The following is a 24,606-nucleotide window of genomic DNA, read 5'->3' as shown; positions in this document are numbered from 1 at the left end:
CAAACTCTATTAGGTTTTGCATTCATACACAGCACTGATAAGGTCCACTCCCTTTGAATTAAGGCTATGACATTGACACTGATGAAACCTGACGGGGTGAGACGTTTGTCCCTAATGGAATAAACAGATGTATCTTCAACCACTTTCATCCCAAAAGAGTGGACTTTCATTTTCTTGTTATTGGGCATTTGGATCTAGGCACCTCATAGCGAATTCATTTAACTTGTGTGCTGCACGACTTGTTTTCTGACTTAACTAACTTGCATCACAGCATTCTAATTCTACACTATACTTAGATTGCTTGTCAAAAGATTTTTTATACTATTTACTTTTCAACTATAACCATAAAACATTTGCATAACTTAACATTAGTTTGAATGATTAGACTATCTTCTGTAATCCACCCCTACCTTGTCACAAGACAACTGATTGGCTCAAACACATGAATAAGGAAAGAAATTCCACAATTTAACTTCTAACAAGGCACACCTTTGTTTAACATTTTTTGGGTTACTACATGATTCAGTATGTGTTATTTCATAGTTTTGATGTCTTCACTATTATTCTACAATGTAGAAAATAGTAAAAATAAAGAAAATCCCTTTAATGTGTAGGTGTCCAAACTTTTGACTGGTACTATACATGTTCGTGAGAGTCTCACCTTTACACAGATGGGTCATATTAGTGTGTAGCCCCAACTATTCGGACTCTACAGACAGAAGTTGGCAGGTCGGCTGTACCGACTTCAGATGAGTCTTGTGTGGCCTGTGGTCGTCCTAGAGCAAAACGGACATTTACGTGTGAGTCTCATCTTTCTATTTTCGGCCTGACAAACACCGCTCTAGCTCTGTCACCTTCCACAGCAGATGCAGAAGTGTTACTTAAGCAGATGTGGTGGATTGAGACGCATCCAATACAAAAAAAAACAGATGTCTAGCTTAAACTGATAGATTATTAAATGTTTTGTATTATGCTAATATGATTTCAGCAGGGGCGAGGACAGCGACCTTAGGGGGTTTAAATCATTCAAGCTAGAGACACCAAACCAACTTTCTCAACTCACTCACTCACTCACTCACTCACTCATTCACTCACTCACTCTCTCACTCTCTCACTCTCTCACTCTCTCACTCACTCTCTCACTCTCTCTCTCACTCTCTCACTCTCTCACTCACTCTCACTCACTCTCACTCTCAAATACAACAGGTATAGTTGTAGACCTTACAGTGAAATACTTACTTACAAACCCCTAACCAACAATGCAGTTTAAAAAAAAAATACTGATAAGAATAAGAAATAAATGTAACAAGTAATTAAAGAGCAGCTTTTAAATAACAATAGCGAGACTATATACGAGTTAGTTGAGGTAATATGTACATGTGGGTAGAGTTATTAAAGTGACTATGCATAGATGATAACGACAGAGAGTAGCAGCGGCATAAAAGAGGGGGAGAGGGGGCGATGCAAATAGTCTAGAAGCTCTTTAGAAGTCTCTTGGACCTAGACTTGGCGCTCCGGTACCACTTGCCGTGCGGTAGCAGAGAGAACAGTCTATGACTAGGGTGGCTGGAGTCTTTGACAATATACCTGACACCGCCTGATATAGAGGTCCTGGATGGCAGGAAGCTTGGCCCCAGTGATGTACTGGGCCATTCGCACTACCCTCTGTCGTGCCTTGCGGTCGGAAGCCGAGCAGTTGCCATACCAGGCAGTGATGCAACCAGTCAGGATACTCTCAATGGCGCAGCTGTAGAACCTTTTGAGGATCTGAGGACCTATGCCATAATCTTTTGGGGGAATAGGCATTGTCGTGCCCTCTTCACCACTGTCTTGGTGTGCTTGGACAATGATAGTTTGTTGGTGATGTGGACACCAAGAAACTAGATGCTCTCCACCTGCTCCACTGCAGCCCTGTTGATGAGAATAGGGGCGTGCTTGGTCCTCTTTTTCCTGTAGTCCACAATCATCTCCTTTGTCTTTCGTCCTCCCTCTCCATCTCATTTTCTCCATCTCATTCCCTCTCATTTTCTCTCTCATTCAGTCTCTCTCCTCACTTTTTAACACCCCCACTTTGCTATATGTTAGCTCTCCTGGATAATTAGCTACTGAAAAACAACAGGTTTGTGTCAATGCATTGGTGTTTGGCTGTATGTGTTTTTGATTGTCTAGTTAGTTTAATTCCAAAGCCATAGTGTCTGCCTCGACAACAACAGAAGATATTTCCAAAACCATAGTGTCTGCCTCGACAACAACAACAGAACATATTTCCAAAGCCATAGTGTCTGCCTCGACAACAACAGAACATATTTCCAAAGCCATAGTGTCTGCCTCGACGACAACAACAGAACATATTTCCAAAGCCATAGTGTCTGCCTCGACAACAACAGAAGATATTTCCAAAGCCATAGTGTCTGCCTCGACAACAACAGAACACGGAGGACAAAGAACATCATTAATAGGTTCTAAAGGGGTGGAGGGACCAGAGCAATGTCCCATGGTATCACATTCCACAGCTCCTCTTTCATTCAGGTGAGCATTGAATGCTTATCAAATACTTCAAATGTTGCATTCCCTCAGCCACACATTCTAACTAAGCGACACAAGGGTGGGATGGGTGGTACATAAATCCAACACCTGCTTGTTATTATTATTTAATGAGGATATATTCTCCATGGGTGTTTGTGTACAATGTATTCTAATTGAAGGTGTCTGGGTACAATGCATTGTCATTACTGAGGGTATTTGGGGACAATGTATTTGTATAGCTGTGTTTGTCAGCAGGGTATTTATAAGGCTAGACCTAACACATGAAAGAACCACCTATTTTTGTTCATCACATCACACAATGGAGATGAAACACCATGCGGATTACTCTACGGCTGCGTTTAGACAGGCAGCCCAATTCTGATATTTTTTTCACGAATTGGTCGTTTGACCAATCAGATCAGCTCTGACAAAGATCTGATGTAAATAGATCTGATGTGATTGGTCAAAGACCAACCAGTGGGAAAAAAAAGATCAGAATTGGGCTGCCTGTGCGACGCCTGTGTAACACGAATCAATTTGGACAATTTCTGTTGCAGCAAGTGGCAAGCTGTAACATCTCAAGCGACCTTGCTGATACACAAAGGCAAAGCAATTCAAATGGAACATGCAATCTTTTCATACATCACTTTTCATACATTATTTGTTTATCCAAATGTTTGGTAATTGTAACAGCATTGATATAGGCAAAATTCTGTCTGTAAAATTTAGCTAGCCAAAATGTTGCCTATTTACCAACCATGTTTTAACAACAGCTAGCTAGCTAACCAAGATAGCGGCGAGCTAAGCTAGCTAGTGCAGTTCTTGTTGGACAATTTAAATTTCAAGGTCTGAGTTCACTTATAAAATAACATTTATTAGGCCTCCCGAGTGGCTCAGCGGTCTAAGGCACTGCATCGAGGTGCTTGAGGCGTCACTACAGACCCAGGTTCGATCCAAGGCTGTATCACAGCCGGCCGTGATCGGGAGACCCATGAGGCGGCGCACAATTGGACTAGCGTCGTCCTGGTTAGGAGAGGGTTTGGCCGGCCGGGATGTCTTTGTCCCATTGCGCTCTAGCGACTCTTTGTGGCGGGCTGGGCGCCTGCAAGCTGACGGTCGCCAGGTGTACAGTGTTTTCTCCGACACATTGGTGCGGCTAGCTTCCGGGTTAAGCAAGCATTGTGTAAAGAAGCAGTGCAGCTTAGCAGGGTTGTGTTTCGGAGGGCGCATGGCTCTCGACCTTCGCCGCTCCCGAGTCCGTACTACCAATTGGATATCACGAAAAAGGGGTAAAAGTTTTAAAAAATTATACAACATAAACATGACAACTGGAACAGAACGATATGACGAGTCATGTAAACTTGTTTCTGCTTACTGACTGGACATTGTATCCAGTCAGTTTCTATCTCTTGCGATGATGCAATGCAACTATGTTGCAGGCAGTTTGAGGGTGACAGGTGGACATAAATTGCATCCAGGTTGCTTTGTATGACATCTGCTTTAGTGTGAAGAACTCAATATCTGAGTGTGTTGGCGCATGTGGCTCACCGTTCGTGTGAAGAACAATATCTTAGTGTGATGTTGTCAACAAAGAAGATAAAGGGTGTTGGATAACTGTAATTGGTAGCAGAGAGACATTAGATATCAGACAGAAGCTTTAAAGCTTTGTTTAGGCCACCTGGGTCTGTTTTTCCTCTTTCCTAACTTCCAAAATAGAGAAGCCATTTTTGGTGGAGACTACTCTTCACTACCCACTGAGCACACCACATCATTACAACCTGGATAATTGGGTAAAATTTGGTGTGAGACGTTGGATAAATGAGATTCACCCACTCAAAAAATACAGCTAAAATGTTGTTGAATTCCCAATGTGTCACTATTCTTTCAACCATCTAAAAGCACAACCAAATTCCAATGGAAAAGTTGTCACCCAAATGTCTATCCCTGAGCTTCAACCATTTAAAAGGACAGCAAAGCTCAAATGGGAATACAATGTCAGATATGTTGTTTATTTATACAACAGATTGCGTTATCACTGTGCTTCATCTAATAACAGAACCGAATGACCTGGATTACAGTTGAGATTACATTAAAAAGTAAATGATGCAAGTGATCAATTCTGTTGGAGATTCTGGTCAGATTATTACAGGAATTGTGATGATTTCCACCCGACCTGAGATGACCTATTCATGCTATCTTGAACATACATATAAATGTAAATGTAAATGTAAATGTAAACATACACACTTTATATGATTACATAGGATGACATTTATATAGTTGCATTAACCTCACAATGTGGCCATGGATGTGTTACTAATTTTAAGGTTGATTGTTACATTAGTTTGTAACTCAAGGCCATTTACTGTATTACAAAAGCAATATTGAATTGTGTTTGGTTGACAAGGCATCAAAATATGAACATTTAAAGAAGATGTATCTGCTGCATGGATAGTTCCATCTGAGCCACTGGCTTAATCGCATTCTTTAACTTTTATTTTTGACTGAGTTGAAGACGTGAATCCAACATATAATTTGTGAACTGGTTCACAAGTTAATAGGATAGTTATTGTATTTCAAAAGTGACATTGACTCGTGTTTGGTTGTCAACAAAAACAAATATCAACATTGGAAGGAGATGCATCTTCTGTTTGGATAGTTCCATCTGTGCCTGTAACGACTATCCTCTTCTTCTGACGAGGAGTAAGAGATATCGGACCAATTTGCAGCGTGGTAAGTGTCCAATTTAAATGTAAAACTGAACACTACACTGAACACTACACTGAACACTCCAATGTAAAACTGAACACTACGAAAATACAAAATAACAAAGTGAAAGAACAAACAAAAATCGAAACAGTCCCGTGTGATGCAAACACAGACACAGGAAACAACCACCCACAAAACACAATAGACAACAGGCTACCTAAATATGGCTCCCAATCAGAGACAATGACTAACACCTGCCTCTGATTGAGAACCATACTAGGCCAAACACATAGAAATAGAACAACAGAACAAAACATAGAAAAAACAACATAGAATGCCCACCCCAACTCACGCCCTGACCAAACTAAAATAAAGACATAAAAAAGGAACTAAGGTCAGAACGTGACAGTACCCACCCCAAAGGTGCGGACTCCGGCCGCAAAACCTGAACCTATAGGGGAGGGTCTTGGTGGGCATGTACCGCGGTGGCGGCTCTGGAGTGGGACGAGGACCCCACTCCACCATAGTCTCGGCCCACTCCTTGATACCTTAGGAGCGGCGACCCTCGTCACCGACCCTGGATTTGAGATCCTAGTAAAGGTCACGACTGGACTGAGGGACGCCTCTGGACTGGGGGGCAGCTCCGGACAGGAGGGAGACTCCGGCAGATCCGGACTGACGGGCGGCTCAGGCAGATCCGGACTGACGGGCGACTCCTTACTGACGGGCGGCTCGGGCGGCTCCTGACTGACGGGCGGCTCGGGCGGCTCAGGACAGACGGGCGGCTCAGGACAGACGGGCGGCTCAAGCGGCTCAGGACAGACTGGCGGCTCAAGCGGCTCAGGACAGACTGGCGGCTCAAGCGTCTCAGGACAGACTGGCGGCTCAAGCGTCTCAGGACAGACTGGCGGCTCAAGCGGCTCAGGACAGACTGGCGGCTCAAGCGGCTCAGGACAGACTGGCGGCTCAAGCGGCTCAGGACAGACTGGCGGCTCAAGCGGCTCAGGACAGACGGGCGGCTCAGGACAGACGGGCGGCTCAGGACAGACGGGCGGCTCAGGACAGACGGGCGGCTCAGGACAGACGGGCGGCTCTGGAGGGTCCGGACTGGAGGGAGGCTCTGGAGCGTCTGAACTGGAGGGACACAAAGGAGACTTGGTTCTTAGAACAGGCACAGTACTCACCAGGCTGGAGAGATCTACTGGAGGCCTGGTCCATGGAGGAGGCACAGGATAGACCGGTCTGTGGAGGGGCACTGGAGGTCTCGAACTAAGCGCCTGAACAACTCGTGCTGGCTGGATGTTGATTTTAGCCCGGCACTTGCGGGGCGCAGGCACAGGACGCACTGGGCTGTGCAGACCCACGGGAGACACAGTGCTTAGGGCTGGTGCCATATAACACGGACCGAGGAGACGCACTGGAGACCAGATGAGCTGAGCAGGCTTCATCGCACCTGGCTCGATGTCCACTCTAGCCCGGCCGATACGAGGAGCTGCAATGTAGCGCACCGGGCTATGCCTGCGCACTGGGGACACCGTGCGCCTCACGGCATAACACGGTGCCTGCCCGGACCATCTCTCTCCATGGAAAGCACGGGAAGTTGGCTCAGGTCTCCTACCTGACTTAGCCACACTCCCCGTGTGCCTCCCCCCCCCCATTTTTGGGGCTGCCTCTCGTCCCAGCCGCGCTGCCTCCTCATACCAACGCCGCTCAGCTTTCGCTGCCTCCAGCTCTGCCTTGGGGCGGCGATATTCCCCAGCCTGTGCCCAGGGTCCATTTCCTTCCAGAATCTCCTCCCATGTCCATGAGTCCAGAACTCGCTGCTGCCCGATACCACGCTGCTTGGTCCTTTTTTGGTGGGTGGTTCTGTAACGACTTTCCTCTTCATCTGACGAGGAGTAAGAGATATCGGACCAATTTGCGGTCTGCACAACACATCACCGGGGGTAACTACCTGCCCTCCAGGACACCTATATGTAACAGTAGTAACTTTACGTCGTCCCCTCGCCCCGACACGGGCGCGAACCAGGGACCCTCTGCACACATCAACAGTCACCCATGAAGCGTCGTTACCCATCGCTCCACAAAAGCCGCGGCCCTTGCAAAGCAAGGGGCAACACTACTTAAGTCTCAGAGCAAGTGACGTAACTGATTGAAATGCTACTAGCGCGCACCCGCTAACTAGCTAGCCATTTCACATCCGTTACACTCACCCCCCTTTCAACCTCCTCCTTTTTCCGCAGCAACCAGTGATCCGGGTCAACAGCATCAATGTAACAGTATAACTTTAAACCGTCCCCTCGCCCCGAGACGGGCGCGAACCAGGGACCCTCTGCACACATCAACAACGGTTGCCCACGAAGCACGGTCGTTACCCATCGCTGCACAAAGGCCACGGCCCTTGCAAAGCAAGGGGCAACACTACTTAAGTCTCAGAGCAAGTGACGTAACTGATTGAAATGCTACTAGCGCGCACCCGCTAACTAGCTAGCCATTTCACATCCGTTACATATAGCACTCGATGTCACAGGAAGGCCAAAAAGATCATCAAGGACAACAACCACCCGAGCCACTGCCTGTTCACCACGCTATCATCCAGAAGGCGAGGTCAGTACAGGTGCATCAAATCTGGGACCGAGAGACTGAAAAACAGCTTCTATCTCAAGGCCATCAGACTGTTAAACAGCCATCACTAACATAGAGAGGCTGCTGCCAATATACAGACCCAAATCACTGGCCACATTAATAAATGGATTTAATAAAAGGTATCACTAGTCACTTTAAATAATGCCACTTTAATAATGTTTACATATGCTACATTACTCATCTCATATATACTGTATTTCATATCATCTTTTGCAACTTGCCTATGCTGCACGGCCATCACTCATCCATTTATATATATGTACATATTCTTATTCCATCCCTTTACATTTGTGTGTATAAGGTAATTGTTGTGAATTTGTTAGATTACTTGTTAGATATTACTGCACTGTCGGAACTAGAAGCACAAGCATTTCGCTACACTCGCATTAACATCTGCTAACCATGTGTATGTGACAAACAAAATTGGATTTGATTTGAGTGGGTAGAATGTGTTTGGTGGTTGAACAAAAAACATGAAATATGCAGTGAGGAAGAAATTGTGTTTTTTAAATTATATGTTCTGTGTATGTTTAGCTAGTAAGTTGATGATTTTGTGAATTCCTGGGCACATTGACAGGACATTTCTTTTGCAAAAGCAGAATTTAAATTTAATGCATTAAACATCGAAGTGCTGGTAAACAGAGGGCAGAGAATATTCCATGTGCAAATCCAATACCCACTCTGATGCACTAATCATAAATTAATTGGGTGTTTTGTTCTGTGAACTAATCTATTCCTAGAAAATTGACTAACAATATGTGAGTATATTTAATTAATAATTAAAATTCTGTCGCAGTAAGGACCATTTTGTGCCACTGCAAATAATTTCATGAAGAATAAACTAAGCAGATAATTCATCAATTGTCAAATCTAGACATCAAGCCATTCAAATATTACATTAATTGTCTTCTTGATTGATTTCCCCAAACACTCAACGCATACAGTGCCTTCAGAAAGTAGTCATACCCCTTGACTTATTCCACATTTTGTTGTGTTACAGCCTGAGTTAAAAAAGGATTAAATATATTTTTCCTCACCCCGTCTACACACAGTACCCCATAATTACAAAGTGAAAAAACCTGTTTTTAGAAATGTTTGCAAATTTATTGAAAATAAAATACAGAAATAACTAATTCACATAAGTATTCACACCTCTTTGCTATGACACTCCAAACGTAGCTTCCTTTGAACATCCTTGAGATGTCACTACAACTTGATTGGAGTCCCCCTGTGGCCACCAATTGTTTGGATTTGATTTAGTGCATGTCAGAGCAGAAATTATACCACGAAGTCCAAGGAACTGTCCGTAGATCACAGAGAGAGAATTGTGATGAGGCATACAGTAAGCTCCAAAAGTATTGGGACAGTGACAAACATGTTGTTGTTTAGGCTCTGTACTCCAGCACTTTGGATTTGAAATGATATAATGTCTGAGGTCAACCCCAACAAGACATTCTAACCTCTCAACATTTCAATTACAACCTGGGAGGTTGGCATTTTTGGAGGGTATAATATTTGTGCTAACCTCCCAGGTTTTAATGGAAATGTTTAGAGGTTAGAATGTCTTGGGGGTTTGACCTCAGTCATTGTATAATTTTAAATCCAAAGTGCTGGAGTAGAGAGTCAAAACAACACGTGTCACTGTTCCAATACTTTTGGAGCTCACGGTATATCTGGGGAAGGGTATCAAATATTTTCTAGATTGTTGAAGTTTCCAAGAGCACAGTGGTCTCCATCTTTGGGAAATTGAAAAAAATATGGAACTACCCAGACTCTGCATAGAGCTGGCCGTCCAACCAAACTGAGCAACCAGGCAAGAAGAACCTTGGTCAGGGAGGTGACCAAAAACCCAATAAACACTGACAGAACTACAGAGTTCATTGGCTGAGATGGGAGAGCCTGCCAGACGGACAATAGTCTCTACAGCACTTGATCAATCTGGGCTTTATGGTAGAGTAGACGGAAGCCACTCCTGAGAAAAAGGCACATGAAAGCACGTCTGGAGTTTCCTAAAAGGCACTTGAAAGATTCAGATAAGGTAAAAGATTCTGTGGTCTGATGGGACAACAAGGTAACTATTTGGCCTGAATGCAAAGCGATATATCTGGATAAAACCAGGCACAGCTCATCACCCTTCTAACACCATCCCTTCCGTGAATCATGGTGGTGGTAGCATCATGCTATGGGGATGCTTTTCAGCAGCAGGAACTGGGAGACTGGTAATGATAGAGGGAACAATGAATGAGCCAAATACAGGAACATCCTTGGTAAGATGCTACTTCAGAGTGCAAACGACCTTAAACTGGTGCAAATATTTACATTCCAACAGGACAATGACCGCAAGCATTCAGCCAAAGCAACGCTGGAATAGTTTCAGATCAAGAATGCGAAAGTCCTTGAGTGGCTCAGCCAAAGCCCAGACTTGAATCCCATTGAAAATCTGTGGAAAGACCTGAAGACTGCTGTTCACCGCCGCTCCCCATGTAACTTAAGAGTTTTAGAAAATCCCCAAATCCAGTTGTGCAAAGCTGATACAGACATACCCAAGACGACTCAAAGCTGATACAGACATCCCCTAGATGACTCAAAGCTGATCCAGACATCCCCGAGACGACTCAAAGCTGATACAGACATCCCCAAGACGACTCAAAGCTGATCCAGACACATACCCAAGATGACTCAAAGCTAACCTCTCAAGACGACTCAAAGCTGATACAGACATACCCTAGACGACTCAAAGCTAATCCAGACACATACCCAAGACGACTCCTAGCTGATCCAGACACACTCTAGACCCAAACTGCTACAGACCTATATCTATCCTACCGTGCCTTTCTATGGTCTTTGAAAGCCAAGTTAACAAACAGATCACCGACCATTTCGAATCCCACCGTACCTTCTCCGCTATGCAATCTGGTTTCTGAGCTGGTCATGGGTGCACCTCAGCCACGCTCAAGGTCCTAAACGATATCATAACCGCGATCGATAAGAGACAATACTGTGCAGCTGTATTCATCGACCTGGCCAAGGCTTTCGACTCTGTCAATCACCACATTCTCATCAGCAGACTCAACAGCCTTGGTTTCTCAAATGACTGCCTCGCCTGGTTCACCAACTACTTCTCAGACAGAGTTCAGTGTGTCAAATCGGAGGGCCTGTTGTCCGGACCTCTGGCAGTCTCTATGGGGGTGCCACAGGGTTCAATCCTCGGGCCGGCTCTTTTCTCTGTATACATCAATGATGTCGCTCTTGCTGCTGGTGATTCTCTGATCCACCTCTACGCAGACAACACCATTCTGTATACTTCTGGCTAACTAACCTCCAGACGAGATTCAATGCCATACAACTCTCCTTCCGTGGCCTCCAACTGCTCTTAAATGCAAGCAAAACTAAATGCATGCTCTTCAACCGATCGCTGCCCACACCTGTTCTGACTTAGAATATGTGGACAACTACAAATACCTAGGTGTCTGGTTAGACTGTAAACTCTCCATTCCAGGCTCACATTAAGCATCTCCAATCCAAAATTAAATATAGAATCAGCTTCCTATTTCGCAACAAAGCATCCTTCACTCATGCTGCCAAACAAACCCTTGTAAAACTGACTATCCAACCGATCCTCGACTTCGGCGATATCATTTACAAAATAGCCTCCTACACTCTACTCAGCAAATTGGATGCAGTCTATCAGTGCCATCCATTTTGTCACCAAAGCCCTATATACTACCCACCACTGCGACCTGTATGCTCTCGTTGGCTGGCCCTCGCTTTATATCAGTCGCCAAACCCACTGGCTCCAGGTCATCTATAAGTCGTTGCTAGGTAAAGCCCCGCCTTATCTAAGCTCACTGGTCACCATAGCAGCACCCACCCGCAGCACACGCTCCAGCAGGTATATTTCACTGGTCATCCCCAAAGCCAATTCCTCCTTCGGCCGCCTTTCCTTCCAGTTCTCTGCTGCCAATGACTGGAACAAACTGCAAAAATAACTGAAGCTGGAGACTCATACCTCCCTCACTAGCTTTAAGCACCAGCTGTCAGAGCAGCTCACAGATCACTGTACCTGTACATAGCCCATCTGTAAATAGCCCATCCAACTACCTCATGACCATATTTTTATTTATTTTGCTCCTTTGCACCGCACCCCAGTACTGCTACTTGCACACTCATCTATCACCCCAATGTTTAATTTGCCATACTGTAATAATTTCGCCACTATGGCCTATTTATTGCCTCAACCCCCTTATCCTACCTCATTAGTACACACTGTATATAGACTTTCTCTATTGTATTATTGACTGTATGTTAGTTTATTCCATGTGTAAGTCTGTGTTGTTGTTTGCGTCGCACTGCTTTATCTTGGACAGGTCGCAGTTGTAAACTAGTCTACCTGGTTAAATAAAGGTTAAATAAAAAAAATATCCAACCATGTGACAGAAAGTTATATGAGGTGTGGTGTCAGTGTGAGTGTGTGCGTGTATGTGTGTGTCCATGTGCACATGCGATACACTTACTTGTGCCCGAGCTCGTGGGCGATGGTGAAGGACAGCGGCAGGCCCGTGTCCTCACTGATGCTGCAGCTGCGGTGGGGCTGACACATGCCTGCCACATGTGACAGGCCCAGGGTCTCACATGGTTTATTGATGGCCGTACAGATGTCCTTTCTGAGGAGAGGAGGGAAGGAGAGAAGGAGAGAAGGAGAGGGCAGGAGGGATGGAGAGGAAAAGGGAGGAGGGAGGGAGAGAAGGCGAGAGGATGAGGGAAGGAGAAGGAGGACGGAGGGAGAGAAGGACTGAAACATTGTAATAAGGAGCACAACAATTACCTTCAACATCATCACTTCCTATTCTTGACATGTGTTTAATGTGCTGAATCTATCAAGACCATGACCGGTGGGATGAGTCTCTGTGGAAAATGACCGGTGGGATGAGTCTCTGTGGAAAATGACCGGTGGGATGAGTCTCTGTGGAAAATGACCGGTGGGATGAGTCTCTGTGGAAAATGACCGGTGGGATGAGTCTCTGTGGAAAATGACCGGTGGGATGAGTCTCTGTGGAAAATGACCGGTGGGATGAGTCTCTGTGGAAAATGACCGGTGGGATGAGTCTCTGTGGAAAATGACCGGTGGGATGAGTCTCTGTGGAAAATGACCGGTGGGATGAGTCTCTGTGGAAAATGACCGGTGGGATGAGTCTCTGTGGAAAAGCTACTTCAATTAAAACAATTGCAGAAAAGCACAACTCAGGAGCTCCAACTACCTTCTTTCAAAGGTCCAGGGAATGTCACCAAATCTCTGGAAATGTCCTTGTTGTTGTGGCGTTGCTCAAATTAATGTTCTGGTGGAGTCTCTAATTGCACTAGTTTGTCAAACAAAAGAGTCGTGGTTTAATGAGTGGCTTTGATTGGAAAGCGGTCTCATCAAAGAGATGGAGTGAGGGAGGAAAAAAAGGTCTATTCAATTAAGAAGGGAAAAATATAATTTGTTTCTGGTGGTAAACTACAGCGAATAACAGTCAGGCCATCAATGGGAGGGGAAGGTAGGCAGAGGATCTCAAGGCTGTTTTGGTCCAGTATGGTGTTCTTCATGTAATGTCTCACATTCATTGTTTTAAAAGGACTGTCCTCCATGACTGAATGGTGAGGAGAAATCAATTTTGGGTGTTTCGAGATAAATAAAATAGGACAAACGCTTGCGAGGAGGACACTTCCTTCAGCTTCGAGGACGGCACCAAAAGGTACTACTATTCAGAAAGCACAATTAAGGAGAGGAAAGTACACTGAACAAAACATATAAACGCAACATGAAAAGTGTTGGCCCCATGTTTCATGAGCGGAAATAAAATATCCCAGAAATGTTCCATACACACAAAAAGCTTATTTGTCTAAAATGTTTGGGCACAAATTTGTTTACATCCTTGTTAGTGAGCATTTCTCCTTTGCCAAGATAATCTATCCATCTATCCACCTGACAGGTGTGGCGTATCAAGAAGATGATTAAACAGCATGACCATTACACAGGTGCACCTTGTGCTGGGGACAATAAAAAGCCACTAAAATGTGCAGTTTTGTCACAACAAAATGCCACAGATGTCAATTGACTGATTTTCTTGAACTGTAACTCAGTAAAATCTTTGAAATTGTTGCATGTTGCCTTTATATTTTTGTTCAGTATACATCCTCTCCCCAATAGACTGCAAATAGAATTCAGCCTTGGTGGGAGTGGATTACCTGGTGAGAAGGACGGCCACGTCGTGATGGACCGCGTGTTCTTCTCCCTTCACGTTGAGACGTTTCTGCCACTTACAGAAGCTGCTCAGGCTGTTGTCAGCGTGGTGGGTGATCTTCAGGTCTTCCTGCCAACCACAGGGATGTCATCGTTACGTTAGACAATGAAACATCAGATACCTTCATGAACAGAGGTGAGGTTTCCCAAAGCTGTGTAGTTTATGGCATGTGATGTCATAATGCCATAATTTCCTGGATGTAAACAGGTTTTCTGGTTGTGAGACATTTATCTGGTCCCTGTAGAGCAGTAGTCAAGTAAACAGTTTACACACCTTTTGTGGGGAAAAGCATTGAAAGAATAGGAAGCATTACAACCTGAGAGTTTTCCCACCAATTTTGTTTTACCCCTACATCACTGCTTTAGAGGCATTTAACAGATGTTGCTGGGAGATTGTTTCTACTAGACAGCCATTCTATAAAATAATAAAATTGACCATATTGTTATAGCTTTGAGCTATTAGCTCTTGATGAAGAGTTAGATTCACCTTCAGGAGTCTAAACTGCATTCAAGGTTTAAATGTGCACTTTCAAGCATGATTATAACAACCCATTGAGAACCATATTATGGCCAACCTGTAACAGTCCTGACCTGTTTTATGTTGTTTTTATGTGTTTATGGTCAGGGCATGTGTTTTGGGTGGGCAGTCTATGTTATTCGTTTCTATGTTGGTTTTGGTTTGCCTGGTATGGCTCTTGATTAGAGGCAGGTGGTTTGCATTTTCCTCTAATCAAGAGTCATATTTAGGTAGGGCAATTACACTGTTTGTTTGTGGGTGGTTGTCTCCTGTGTCTGTGTCTATGTTTGCACCATACGGGACTGTATACGGTTTGTTCATTTCGTTCTTCACGTTGTATGTAAGTTCGTCGTTCAGGTCTGTCTACTTTCGTTTTGTTATTTTGTTAGTTTATAGTGAAGTTCGTGTTTTCGTCTTGTCTTTAATAAATCATTATGTCTTCAAAATCCGCTGCGCCTTGGTTCCCTCAATACTCCTCCTTTTCGGTTGAAGAGGAGGAGGATTATCGTTACAGAACCACCCACCAACCCAGAGCCAAGCAGCGGAGTCAAAGGAGAAAGGGACAGGAGAAGAAGGAGCAATGGACATGGGACGATGTGTTGGATGGAAAGGGTGTTTACACATGGGAGGAGATCCTAGCTGGTAGAGATCGCCTCCCATGGGAACAGCTGGAGGCACTGCGGAGAGCAGAGGCTACCGGAGAGAGGAACCGGAGCTATGAGGGAACGCGTCTGGCACGGAAGCCGAAAAAGCCCGTGAGTAACTCCCAAAAATTTCTTGGGGGGGGGGGCTAAAGGGTAGTGGGCCAAGGGCAGGTAGGAGACCTGCGCCCACTTCCCGGGCTTACCGTGGAGAGCGGGAGTACGGGCAGGCGCCGTGTTACGCAGTAGAGCGCACGGTGTCTCCTGTACGAGTGCATAGCCCAGTGCGGGTTATTCCACCTCCCCGCACTGGGAGGGCTAGATTGGGCATTGAGCCAGGTGTCATGAGGCCGGCTCAACGCGTCTGGTCTCCAGTGCGTCTCCTCGGGCCGGCATACATGGCACCTGCCTTACGCATGGTTTCCCAGGTTCGCCTACATAGGCCGGTGCGGGTTATTCCACCTCCCCGCACTGGTCGGGCAACCGGGAGCATTCAACCAGGTAAGGTTGGGCAGGTTCAATGCTCAAGAGTGCCAGTACGCCTCCACGGTCCGGTATTTCCGGCACCACCTCCCCGCCCCAGCCTAGTACCTACAGTGTCTACACTATGCACTAGGCTACCAGTGCGTATCCTGAGCCCTGTTCCTCCTCCACGCACTCTCCCTGTGGTGCGTGTATTTAGCCCGGTGCCTCCAGTTCCGGGCCCACGCACTAAGCTACCAGTGCGTCTCCAGAGCCCTGTACACACTGTATATTCTCCCCCTACTAATCCTGATGTGCTTGTCCTCAGCCCGGCGTCACCAGTGCCGGTACCACGCATCAGGGATAGAGTAGGCTTTGAGAATACAGTGTGCCCTGTCCCTGCTCCCCGCACTAGTAGGAAGGTGCTTGTCATTAGCACGGTGCCTCCAGTTCCGGCACCACGCACCAGGTCTACAGTGCGCCATATCCGGCCAGAGCCATCCGTCTCCCCAGCGCCATCTGAGCCATCCGTCTCCCCAGCGCCATCTGAGCCATCCGTCTCCCCAGCGCCATCTGAGCCATCTGTCTTCCCAGCGCCATCTGAGCCATCCGTCTTCCCAGCGCCATCTGAGCCATCCGTCTGCCAGGAGCCTGCAAAGCCGCCCGTCTGCCATGAGCCTGCAAAGCCGCCCGTCTGCCATGAGCCTACAGAGCCGTCAGCCAGACAGGAGCCGCTAGAGCCATCAGCCAGACAGGAGCCGCTAGAGCCGTCAGCCAGACAGGATCTGCCAGAGCCGCCAACCAGACAGGATCTGCCAGAGCCGCCAACCAGACAGGATCTGCCAGAGCCGCCAACCAGACAGGATCTGCCAGAGCCGCCAACCAGACAGGATCTGCCAGAGCCGCCAACCAGACAGGATCTGCCAGAGCCGCTAACCAGACAGGATCTGCCAGAGCCGTCAGTGAGCCATGAGCAGCCAGAGCCGTCAGTGAGCCATGAGCAGCCAGAGCCGTCAGTGAGCCATGAGCAGCCAGAGCCGTCAAAGAGCCATGAGCAGCCAGAGCCGTCAGAGAGCCATGAGCAGCCAGAGCCGTCAGAGAGCCATGAGCAGCCAGAGCCGTCAGAGCGCCATGAGCGTCGTGAGCCGTCAGCCTGCCATGAGCGTCGAGAGCCGTCAGCCTGCCATGAGCGTCGAGAGCCGTCAGCCTGCCATGAGCGTCGAGAGCCGTCAGCCTGCCATGAGCGTCGAGAGCCGTCAGCCTGCCATGAGCGTAGAGAGCCGTCAGTCTGCCATGAGCGTCGAGAGCCGTCAGCCAGCATGGACCTGCCAGAGCCGTCCAAACAGGACCTGCCAGAGTCCTTCAGCCGGGATCTGCCCCTTGTCCCGGTGCTGCCCCTTGTCCCGGTGCTGCCCCTTGTCCCGGTGCTGCCCCTTGTCCCGGTGCTGCCCCTTGTCCCGGTGCTGCCCCTTGTCCCGGTGCTGCCCCTTGTCCCGGTGCTGCCCCTTGTCCCGGTGCTGCCCCTTGTTCCGGTGCTGCCCCTTGTTCCGGTGCTGCCCCTTGTCCCGGTGCTGCCCCTTGTCCCGGTGCTGCCCCTTGTTCCGGTGTTGGCCGTTTATTTAGGGGAAAGTGGTTTTAGGGTGGTCATTAGAAGGGGTAGACAGAAGAGGGGAGTGACTAAGGGGACAGCGTCCTGAGCCGGAACCACCACCGTGGTCAACTGCCCACCCGGACCCTCCCCTGGACTTTGTGCTTGTGCGCCCGGCGTGCGCATCTTGAGGGGGGGGTACTGTAACAGTCCTGACCTGTTTTATGTTGTTTTTATGTGTTTATGGTCAGGGCATGTGTTTTGGGTGGGCAGTCTATGTTATTCGTTTCTATGTTGGTTTTGGTTTGCCTGGTATGGCTCTTGATTAGAGGCAGGTGGTTTGCATTTTCCTCTAATCAAGAGTCATATTTAGGTAGGGCAATTACACTGTTTGTTTGTGGGTGGTTGTCTCCTGTGTCTGTGTCTATGTTTGCACCATACGGGACTGTATACGGTTTGTTCATTTCGTTCTTCACGTTGTATGTAAGTTCGTCGTTCAGGTCTGTCTACTTTCGTTTTGTTATTTTGTTAGTTTATAGTGAAGTTCGTGTTTTCGTCTTGTCTTTAATAAATCATTATGTCTTCAAAATCCGCTGCGCCTTGGTTCCCTCAATACTCCTCCTTTTCGGTTGAAGAGGAGGAGGATTATCGTTACACAACCACAGACTTTACTCTCCAGGGATGTAAACATCGACAGTCTAGTAGTTGACCCATAGGAAAAGTGAGCCTAAACTATATGGTTGTGTGTCAACGTATAGACACTAGTGTCAGTGGAATATTTGAAAAAAGGAAAAACCTGCTTTCTTGTAAGTTTTAATTTAAAAAGATTAGCAGAAGTCAGTGCAAACGAATGTGTTTCGGTGACAGGCTTAGTCAGCTTTAGACAAAGGCTTTGCCGAAATGCCTCCGTTTGCTCTGCCCTCTGACCTGCTAAATAAATACATAAAAAATGAAAAGAAAACAGGTTCTTCCTTTTTTCAAATGTATGGCTTTTGAACCCGGCACCCAAATACTTTTCTCTACTACAAACGTTTGAGTTGATCAGGCCAATTCCTCTTTCAAAATATAGACATGAAACAGACACCTCTAGAACAGTTCCAGACGATTTGGTTAGGGAATGGTTAGGAAATGTAGCCTACATGCCCTTTCTCAGACTATATCCTTACCATTAGCCAGTAACCAGGACTTCAGAGAGATTTGTTTCAGCACTAGCTACACATTACACTTCCTAACACATTGTGCGAAGGGTGTAGGGGCCTATACTTCCTGCACTGGGAGCCAGTGGTGTTCTGATGTAAAATGCTGTTTGAAGGATGTAACTGAAGAACTGGCTGTGATGATGACAAGGCTGAAGGATGTAACTGAGGCCTTGGCTATAATGATGACGACAAGGCTGGAGGGGTAAGAGGATAGAGACAGTAGTCAGATGGGGCTAGCGCTATCCATCTCTCACTCTCTCTCTCTCGCTTTCCTTCTCTCGCTAATGAGCTTCTCTGTTATCACCCCTCCACCAACAAAGTAAATCTCTAGAATGTTGCAGTGCAATAGACAATCCTTTCCCCCAAGACTAGGAGATTATGGCACAACATTACAAAGATGGACAGTGAAATGGACACTGCTTCACAGTTGAATAAACAGAAAGGCAGGTAGCTATGTACTGGCTCTCGCTCTCTCTTGTTCTCCATTTCTCTCTACCCCTCATACGGAGTCGGTCATCGCCTGTAGTCACAATTTCCTCAGATCATTACACAAACTAATAATATTATTTTATAGTTTACGGAAAATGACATTGGAACTAGTTTAGACCAATTACCAAGAGAATAACTGCTTCCTTTCAATGCATGATCATGCACTAGTTTTAACAAGAGTGGAATCTCGACGCCATGAAAAGCAACGTAACTTTGCGACATCATCTTTACAATGTGCGTCCCATATTCCCATTTCCTGGTATGACACTGGGACTCATGCCATTTAAATCTGTTATTGCAGCCTACTGGTGTTAGGATTTGTGATCAATTCATAATTAGCTATTTTTGTGTTACCTTTTTTGTTATGTTTTATATGGCTAAAATCTAATTAAAATATCTTGCTGTGGTCAGTCTGCCAGTTTTGTTTTAGGATAAGATTAATAGTCATTGTCATTAAGATCTGGCAGTCATTTGATGCCACAAATGAACCCTTGTAAGTCTTTCAACACTGATTCAGTAAATCTGTCTTTAAAACGGACCTCTAATGACAGCGGTTTGCTAACAGTGTTTTGTAACGTGCAGGCCTGCGCTGTGGTTCTCTTACCTCTTCCTTCTCCAGCAGGATCAGACGAACCACTACGATGTTGATGGGGTTTCCAATGCTGGCATCGAGAAACAACCCTGACACCTGAAAACGAATGGACATGATTTAGACTCAGTGGGTTGGGCCAAAAAGTTGTCCTTCTCAACAAATAGGCAATCCAGTACCATTATGTTGTATTCTCTTTCATTGAGACCACGTGTGGTATACTGTTCATATGAGGTATATCACAATAATTATAAATACAGGACTGTCTTGTCTACTGAGGAATGTTTCCTACTACACTGGTGATTAGTGATGATTCGTTATACATGAGTCTGTCTGGAAAATCCCTTCAGAAACACAAAGGAATGATTGATAACTTTGGTCAACTTTCTGTTCCCTGCTCACATTTCTCAAAAGCAACAATGTGATGCAGAAAACAACATCCACGGGTCTCACTTCTACAGAGTACAGTATTAACATTTTCCATCTTTCCAGTTCAGGTTTAGGAGACAGATGGCCAGGTTATTTGAATGACACATTTACCTATTTCAGGAGGGTATAATACTTCTTTCCTTTAGGAATTTGGAAAAGCTCCAAACACACACTCCTTCCCTCCCTCTCCTCATTCCTTTCATCCATCCCTTGCTCCCTCTTATCTCTCAAGCTGTTGTAGTGAATTAAGGGTTCCTTTGATTCTCTGGTAACAACAAACAATCACTGCAGTAGCAGCTTTCACCCAGGCTGATTAGCCACATCTCGGAGGCAGCCGCCCACACACACACACACACACGCACGCACACACACACACACACACACACACACACACACACACACACACACACACACACACACACACACACACACACACACACACACACACACACACACACACACACACACACACACACACACACACCTCAGTTTTCAGGTCACATTGTAATACACACACACACGCTGGCTTTATGTTTCTAGTCCTACATTAAGTAGGGGCTCAGGAGGCTCACTGAACGGGTGCTAGGGTGCCTGGCTAAATAGAAAGCGAGAGCTCATTTTCACTAAGAACTTTTTCCCTTCTCCAGGAGGAGAGAGGCATACGGCAGCAGACTAATAATGTGTTTGAGCCAAGTGCTGGGTAATGCATTTAGACTGGTTTAATCAGCACCAACTCTTTCAGGGTTACTTATATGTTAAGACTGGTTTAATCAGCACCAACTCTTTCAGGGTTACTTATACGTTAAGACTGGTTTAATCAGCACCAACTCTTTCAGGGTTACTTATACGTTAAGACTGGTTTAATCAGCACCAACTCTTCCAGGGTTACTTATACGTTAAGACTGGTTTAAATCAGCCCTAACTCTTTCAGGGTTACTTATACGTTAAGACTGGTTTATATCAGCCCTAACTCTTCCAGGGTTACTTATACGTTAAGACCGGTTTAAATCAGCCCTAACTCTTTCAGGGTTACTTATACGTTAAGACTGGTTTATATCAGCCCTAACTCTTTCACGGTTACTTATACGTTAAGACTGGTTTAAATCAGCCCTAACTCTTCCAGGGTTACTTATACGTTAAGACTGGTTTAAATCAGCCCTAACTCTTCCAGGGTTACTTAGTCCTCGTTATGTTTAGAAGTCAAGGACCCAATGCTGACACCTTTCCTGTTCTGACTTGGAGTGTGATAAAATAGCGGACGTATCTGACGGAAAGAAGCAGACGTTCAAAATAGACGCGTTAAGGACTGCTTGTCTTGAAGTAATCCATCTAATGAATTGTGTGGTTACTCTTGAAGCTGTCGGTAGACAGCCACTTGTATCTGTCAAAGCTAGACCTATCCAGTAAGGTGGTGTGAAGTCTCACACTGCAGCATAGGAACTGATGAACCTTGAACAAGCGCCACACATTGTAATGACATAGACATAAAGCAGGGCTAGCCAACCCTGTTCCTGGAGAGATACCCTCTTGTAGGTTTATGTTCCAACCCTGTTCCTGGAGAGATACCCTCCTGTAGGTTTATGTTCCAACCCTGTTCCTGGAGAGATACCCTCCTGTAGGTTTTCACTCCAACACTGTTCCTGGAGAGCTACCCTCTTGTAGGTTTATGCTCTAACCCTGTTCCTGGAGAGCTACCGTCCTGTGGGTTTTCACTCCAACCCCAGTTGTAACTAACCGGATTCAGCTAATCATTAGAATCAGGTGCGCTAGATTAGGGTTGGAGTGAAAACCTACAGGACGGTATCTCTCCAGGAACAGCCCTGATATAAAGCAGTGTATAACACGTTAGTATGTCCTTTACAACATAGATGTGTGCTCTATATAAAGGTTTTTAATGTGTTTGGATGTGTTCTGATCTGTGCACAACAACACTGAGTAATATTTACCTTCTCCATTGAGTCATCATTGGTCAGAGTGATGCATTGTGGTCACGGACCAAAGCTTTTGGATTTCACGCTTGAGAAAATGAGTCATTACCAAACCTTACAGTGGTGGTCAAACGTATCAAATTATAGGCCTACTTCGTCTGATTTAGGACCAAAGGTTGGTCCAGTGAACTTTACAAAGCCACACCAAACCGCAACCTTATGTGGGTATTGAATAAAATGACTTGGGACTTTTGAGCTGATACTATGAACTGAGTTTCAATGATTTGAGAAAATTCCCCTGACATTGGTCACATCGGGATCCCCTCCGTGGAAACAATACAAATGTACTTAAAACATATATATGTTTACTTTGACTTTGTGTGAACGTTTAAAAAAGAAGATCCTGACATTGGTCACATTGGAATCCATGACCGTCCCTTGTTGGTGTACAAAGCATTCCACACAGCGCTAACTCTGCAGGCAGGGCTTCGTCATAGTGACATTGCAGACAGCATATCACCAGCACAATGTATGAAGGGACTCTTTCATCATAAATGCTATTTGTCCCCGAGTCCCAGTACTTGCTCCACTGCCAAAGGCAAAGCCTTCAGTATCAAAGAGATGAAACGCATAGCTGAACAAATAGCACTGCAGTGGAACTCAAATAGGCATTGTGCCTGCTGCCATGTACCCGACTGAAACAACCGGTCTATCATACTAGGTACGGTCCAAACTGTTCCCAACATGAAAGGCATTTTGAAGTGAAACTGCAAACCGACAATTTATCTGTCGTTGTAATGCCGAGAATAAAAAGACCCGTAGTTTAGATCGTCATCGAGACACATTGCTCTCTCACTAGCTGCATTTCATTTCACCCAAAACACTATTATAATTTTGGGAATATTTAAATACTTGGTCATCCTGCATGTCAATGTAGTTTGAAGACAGCATCCCACAGAAAGACAGAATCAAGCAAGAGTTGTCGAAAGACCATCTTCATCCTTTGAATGAGTTTCAACATGGCCGACCTCCCACTAGTCTAGTCAACACACTTAGACAATGGAAAGCTCCTGCATCTCCCAAGGAAGATGATGACATCTCTGTTTGTTTTGCTTCAGGGCAATTCCATGGTAACAGAATTAGGAGACTCAGATTTTTCACTTTAAGATTTTTCACTTTAAAAGTTGAACAAACCATAGAACTCTAAGCACAAGGACTGGCAATGTGTTTTTGTCAAATGTTCAGTGGAGATTGTTAAAAGTAGTTGTGCAGCATAGAGTTGTTTTTTTACTTTGAAAATCAAATATTTTTTGTTTGTTATATATTTTAAAAGTGAAAAATCGGAGTCTCAGTGTAATTCCGTTACCGTGGAAGTGCGCTTCACTCACTGTACGATCGCTACAGTCTCCCTTGACACAATAACAGGAGGCTGTGGAGTTCAAAGCAGAGGTTTGCAGGGCTGAAAACAAGACACCTGAGAGGATGTGGAGGATAATGTGTGTTTCCTCTTCTTCTTATTGTCCACTTGATCCGGTGAAGCCAGGGGAGCTCTCTGTTATTGAAATCCCCTTTCCTGATACACCGTCCTGTGCTTGCCCTCCTTGACAGCTGCAGCCGGACCCAACAGTTACTGTGTTTTGGAAAAAAAGTTTCCTAATGCGCTCAACGGCAATAGAGCGAGGATGAGGTCAGAACTTGGTCTGGACTCTGTCCAGGAAGTGCTAACAACACAAGGGTCAGTGCACAGGAAGTTGTAGTCATTTGGAAAAAGAGACAGGAAAAAAAAAAATATATATATATATATATAAAAGAGAGGGATGTGGGCTACAGGACATGGGGAAGGAGCTATAAAAGAGGGATGAGGGCTACAGGACATGGGGAAGGAGCGATAAAAGAGAGGGATGAGGGCTACAGGACATGGGGAAGGAGCGATAAAAGAGAGGGATGAGGGCTACAGGACATGGGGAAGGAGCGATAAAAGAGAGGGATGAGGGCTACAGGACATGGGGAAGGAGCTATAAAAGAGAGGGATGAGGGCTACAGGACATGGAGAAGGAGCGATAAAAGAGAGGGATGAGGGCTACAGGACATGGGGAAGGAGCTATAAAAGAGAGGGATGAGGGCTACAGGACATGGGGAAGGAGCGATAAAAGAGAGGGATGAGGGCTACAGGACATGGGGAAGGAGCTATAAAAGAGAGGGATGAGGGCTACAGGACATGGGGAAGGAGCGATAAAAGAGAGGGATGAGGGCTACAGGACATGGGGAAGGAGCTATAAAAGAGAGGGATGAGGGCTACAGGACATGGGGAAGGAGCGATAAAAGAGAGGGATGAGGGCTACAGGACATGTGGAAGGAGCTATAAAAGAGAGGGATGAGGGCTACAGGACATGGGGAAGGAGCGATAAAAGAGAGGGATGAGGGCTACAGGACATGGGGAAGGAGCGATAAAAGAGAGGGATGAGGGCTACAGGACATGGGGAAGGAGCGATAAAAGAGAGGGATGAGGGCTACAGGACATGGGGAAGGAGCGATAAAAGAGAGGGATGAGGGCTACAGGACATGGGGAAGGAGCGATAAAAGAGAGGGATGAGGGCTAC

At 45.8% G+C, this 24,606-nt stretch overlaps 1 protein-coding gene across 1 annotated transcript in view; it reads right to left on the bottom strand.

Moving 5' to 3' along the window:
* Positions 1-24,606, bottom strand: part of LOC129854540 (A disintegrin and metalloproteinase with thrombospondin motifs 7) — a 173,900-nt gene that overhangs the window by 134,272 nt on the left and 15,022 nt on the right. The window contains exons 5-7 of the mRNA XM_055921721.1: positions 19,665-19,748; positions 14,110-14,234; positions 12,396-12,545 (exon numbers count right to left, since the gene is read on the bottom strand). Of these exons, the coding sequence (XP_055777696.1) occupies positions 12,396-12,545; positions 14,110-14,234; positions 19,665-19,748 (359 nt within the window). The remainder of the gene's footprint in view (positions 1-12,395; positions 12,546-14,109; positions 14,235-19,664; positions 19,749-24,606) is intronic.

This window comes from Salvelinus fontinalis, chromosome 4, assembly GCF_029448725.1.
Source record: "Salvelinus fontinalis isolate EN_2023a chromosome 4, ASM2944872v1, whole genome shotgun sequence".
NCBI classification, from domain to species: domain Eukaryota; kingdom Metazoa; phylum Chordata; class Actinopteri; order Salmoniformes; family Salmonidae; genus Salvelinus; species Salvelinus fontinalis.
This window is presented reverse-complemented; position numbering and strand designations above follow the sequence as displayed.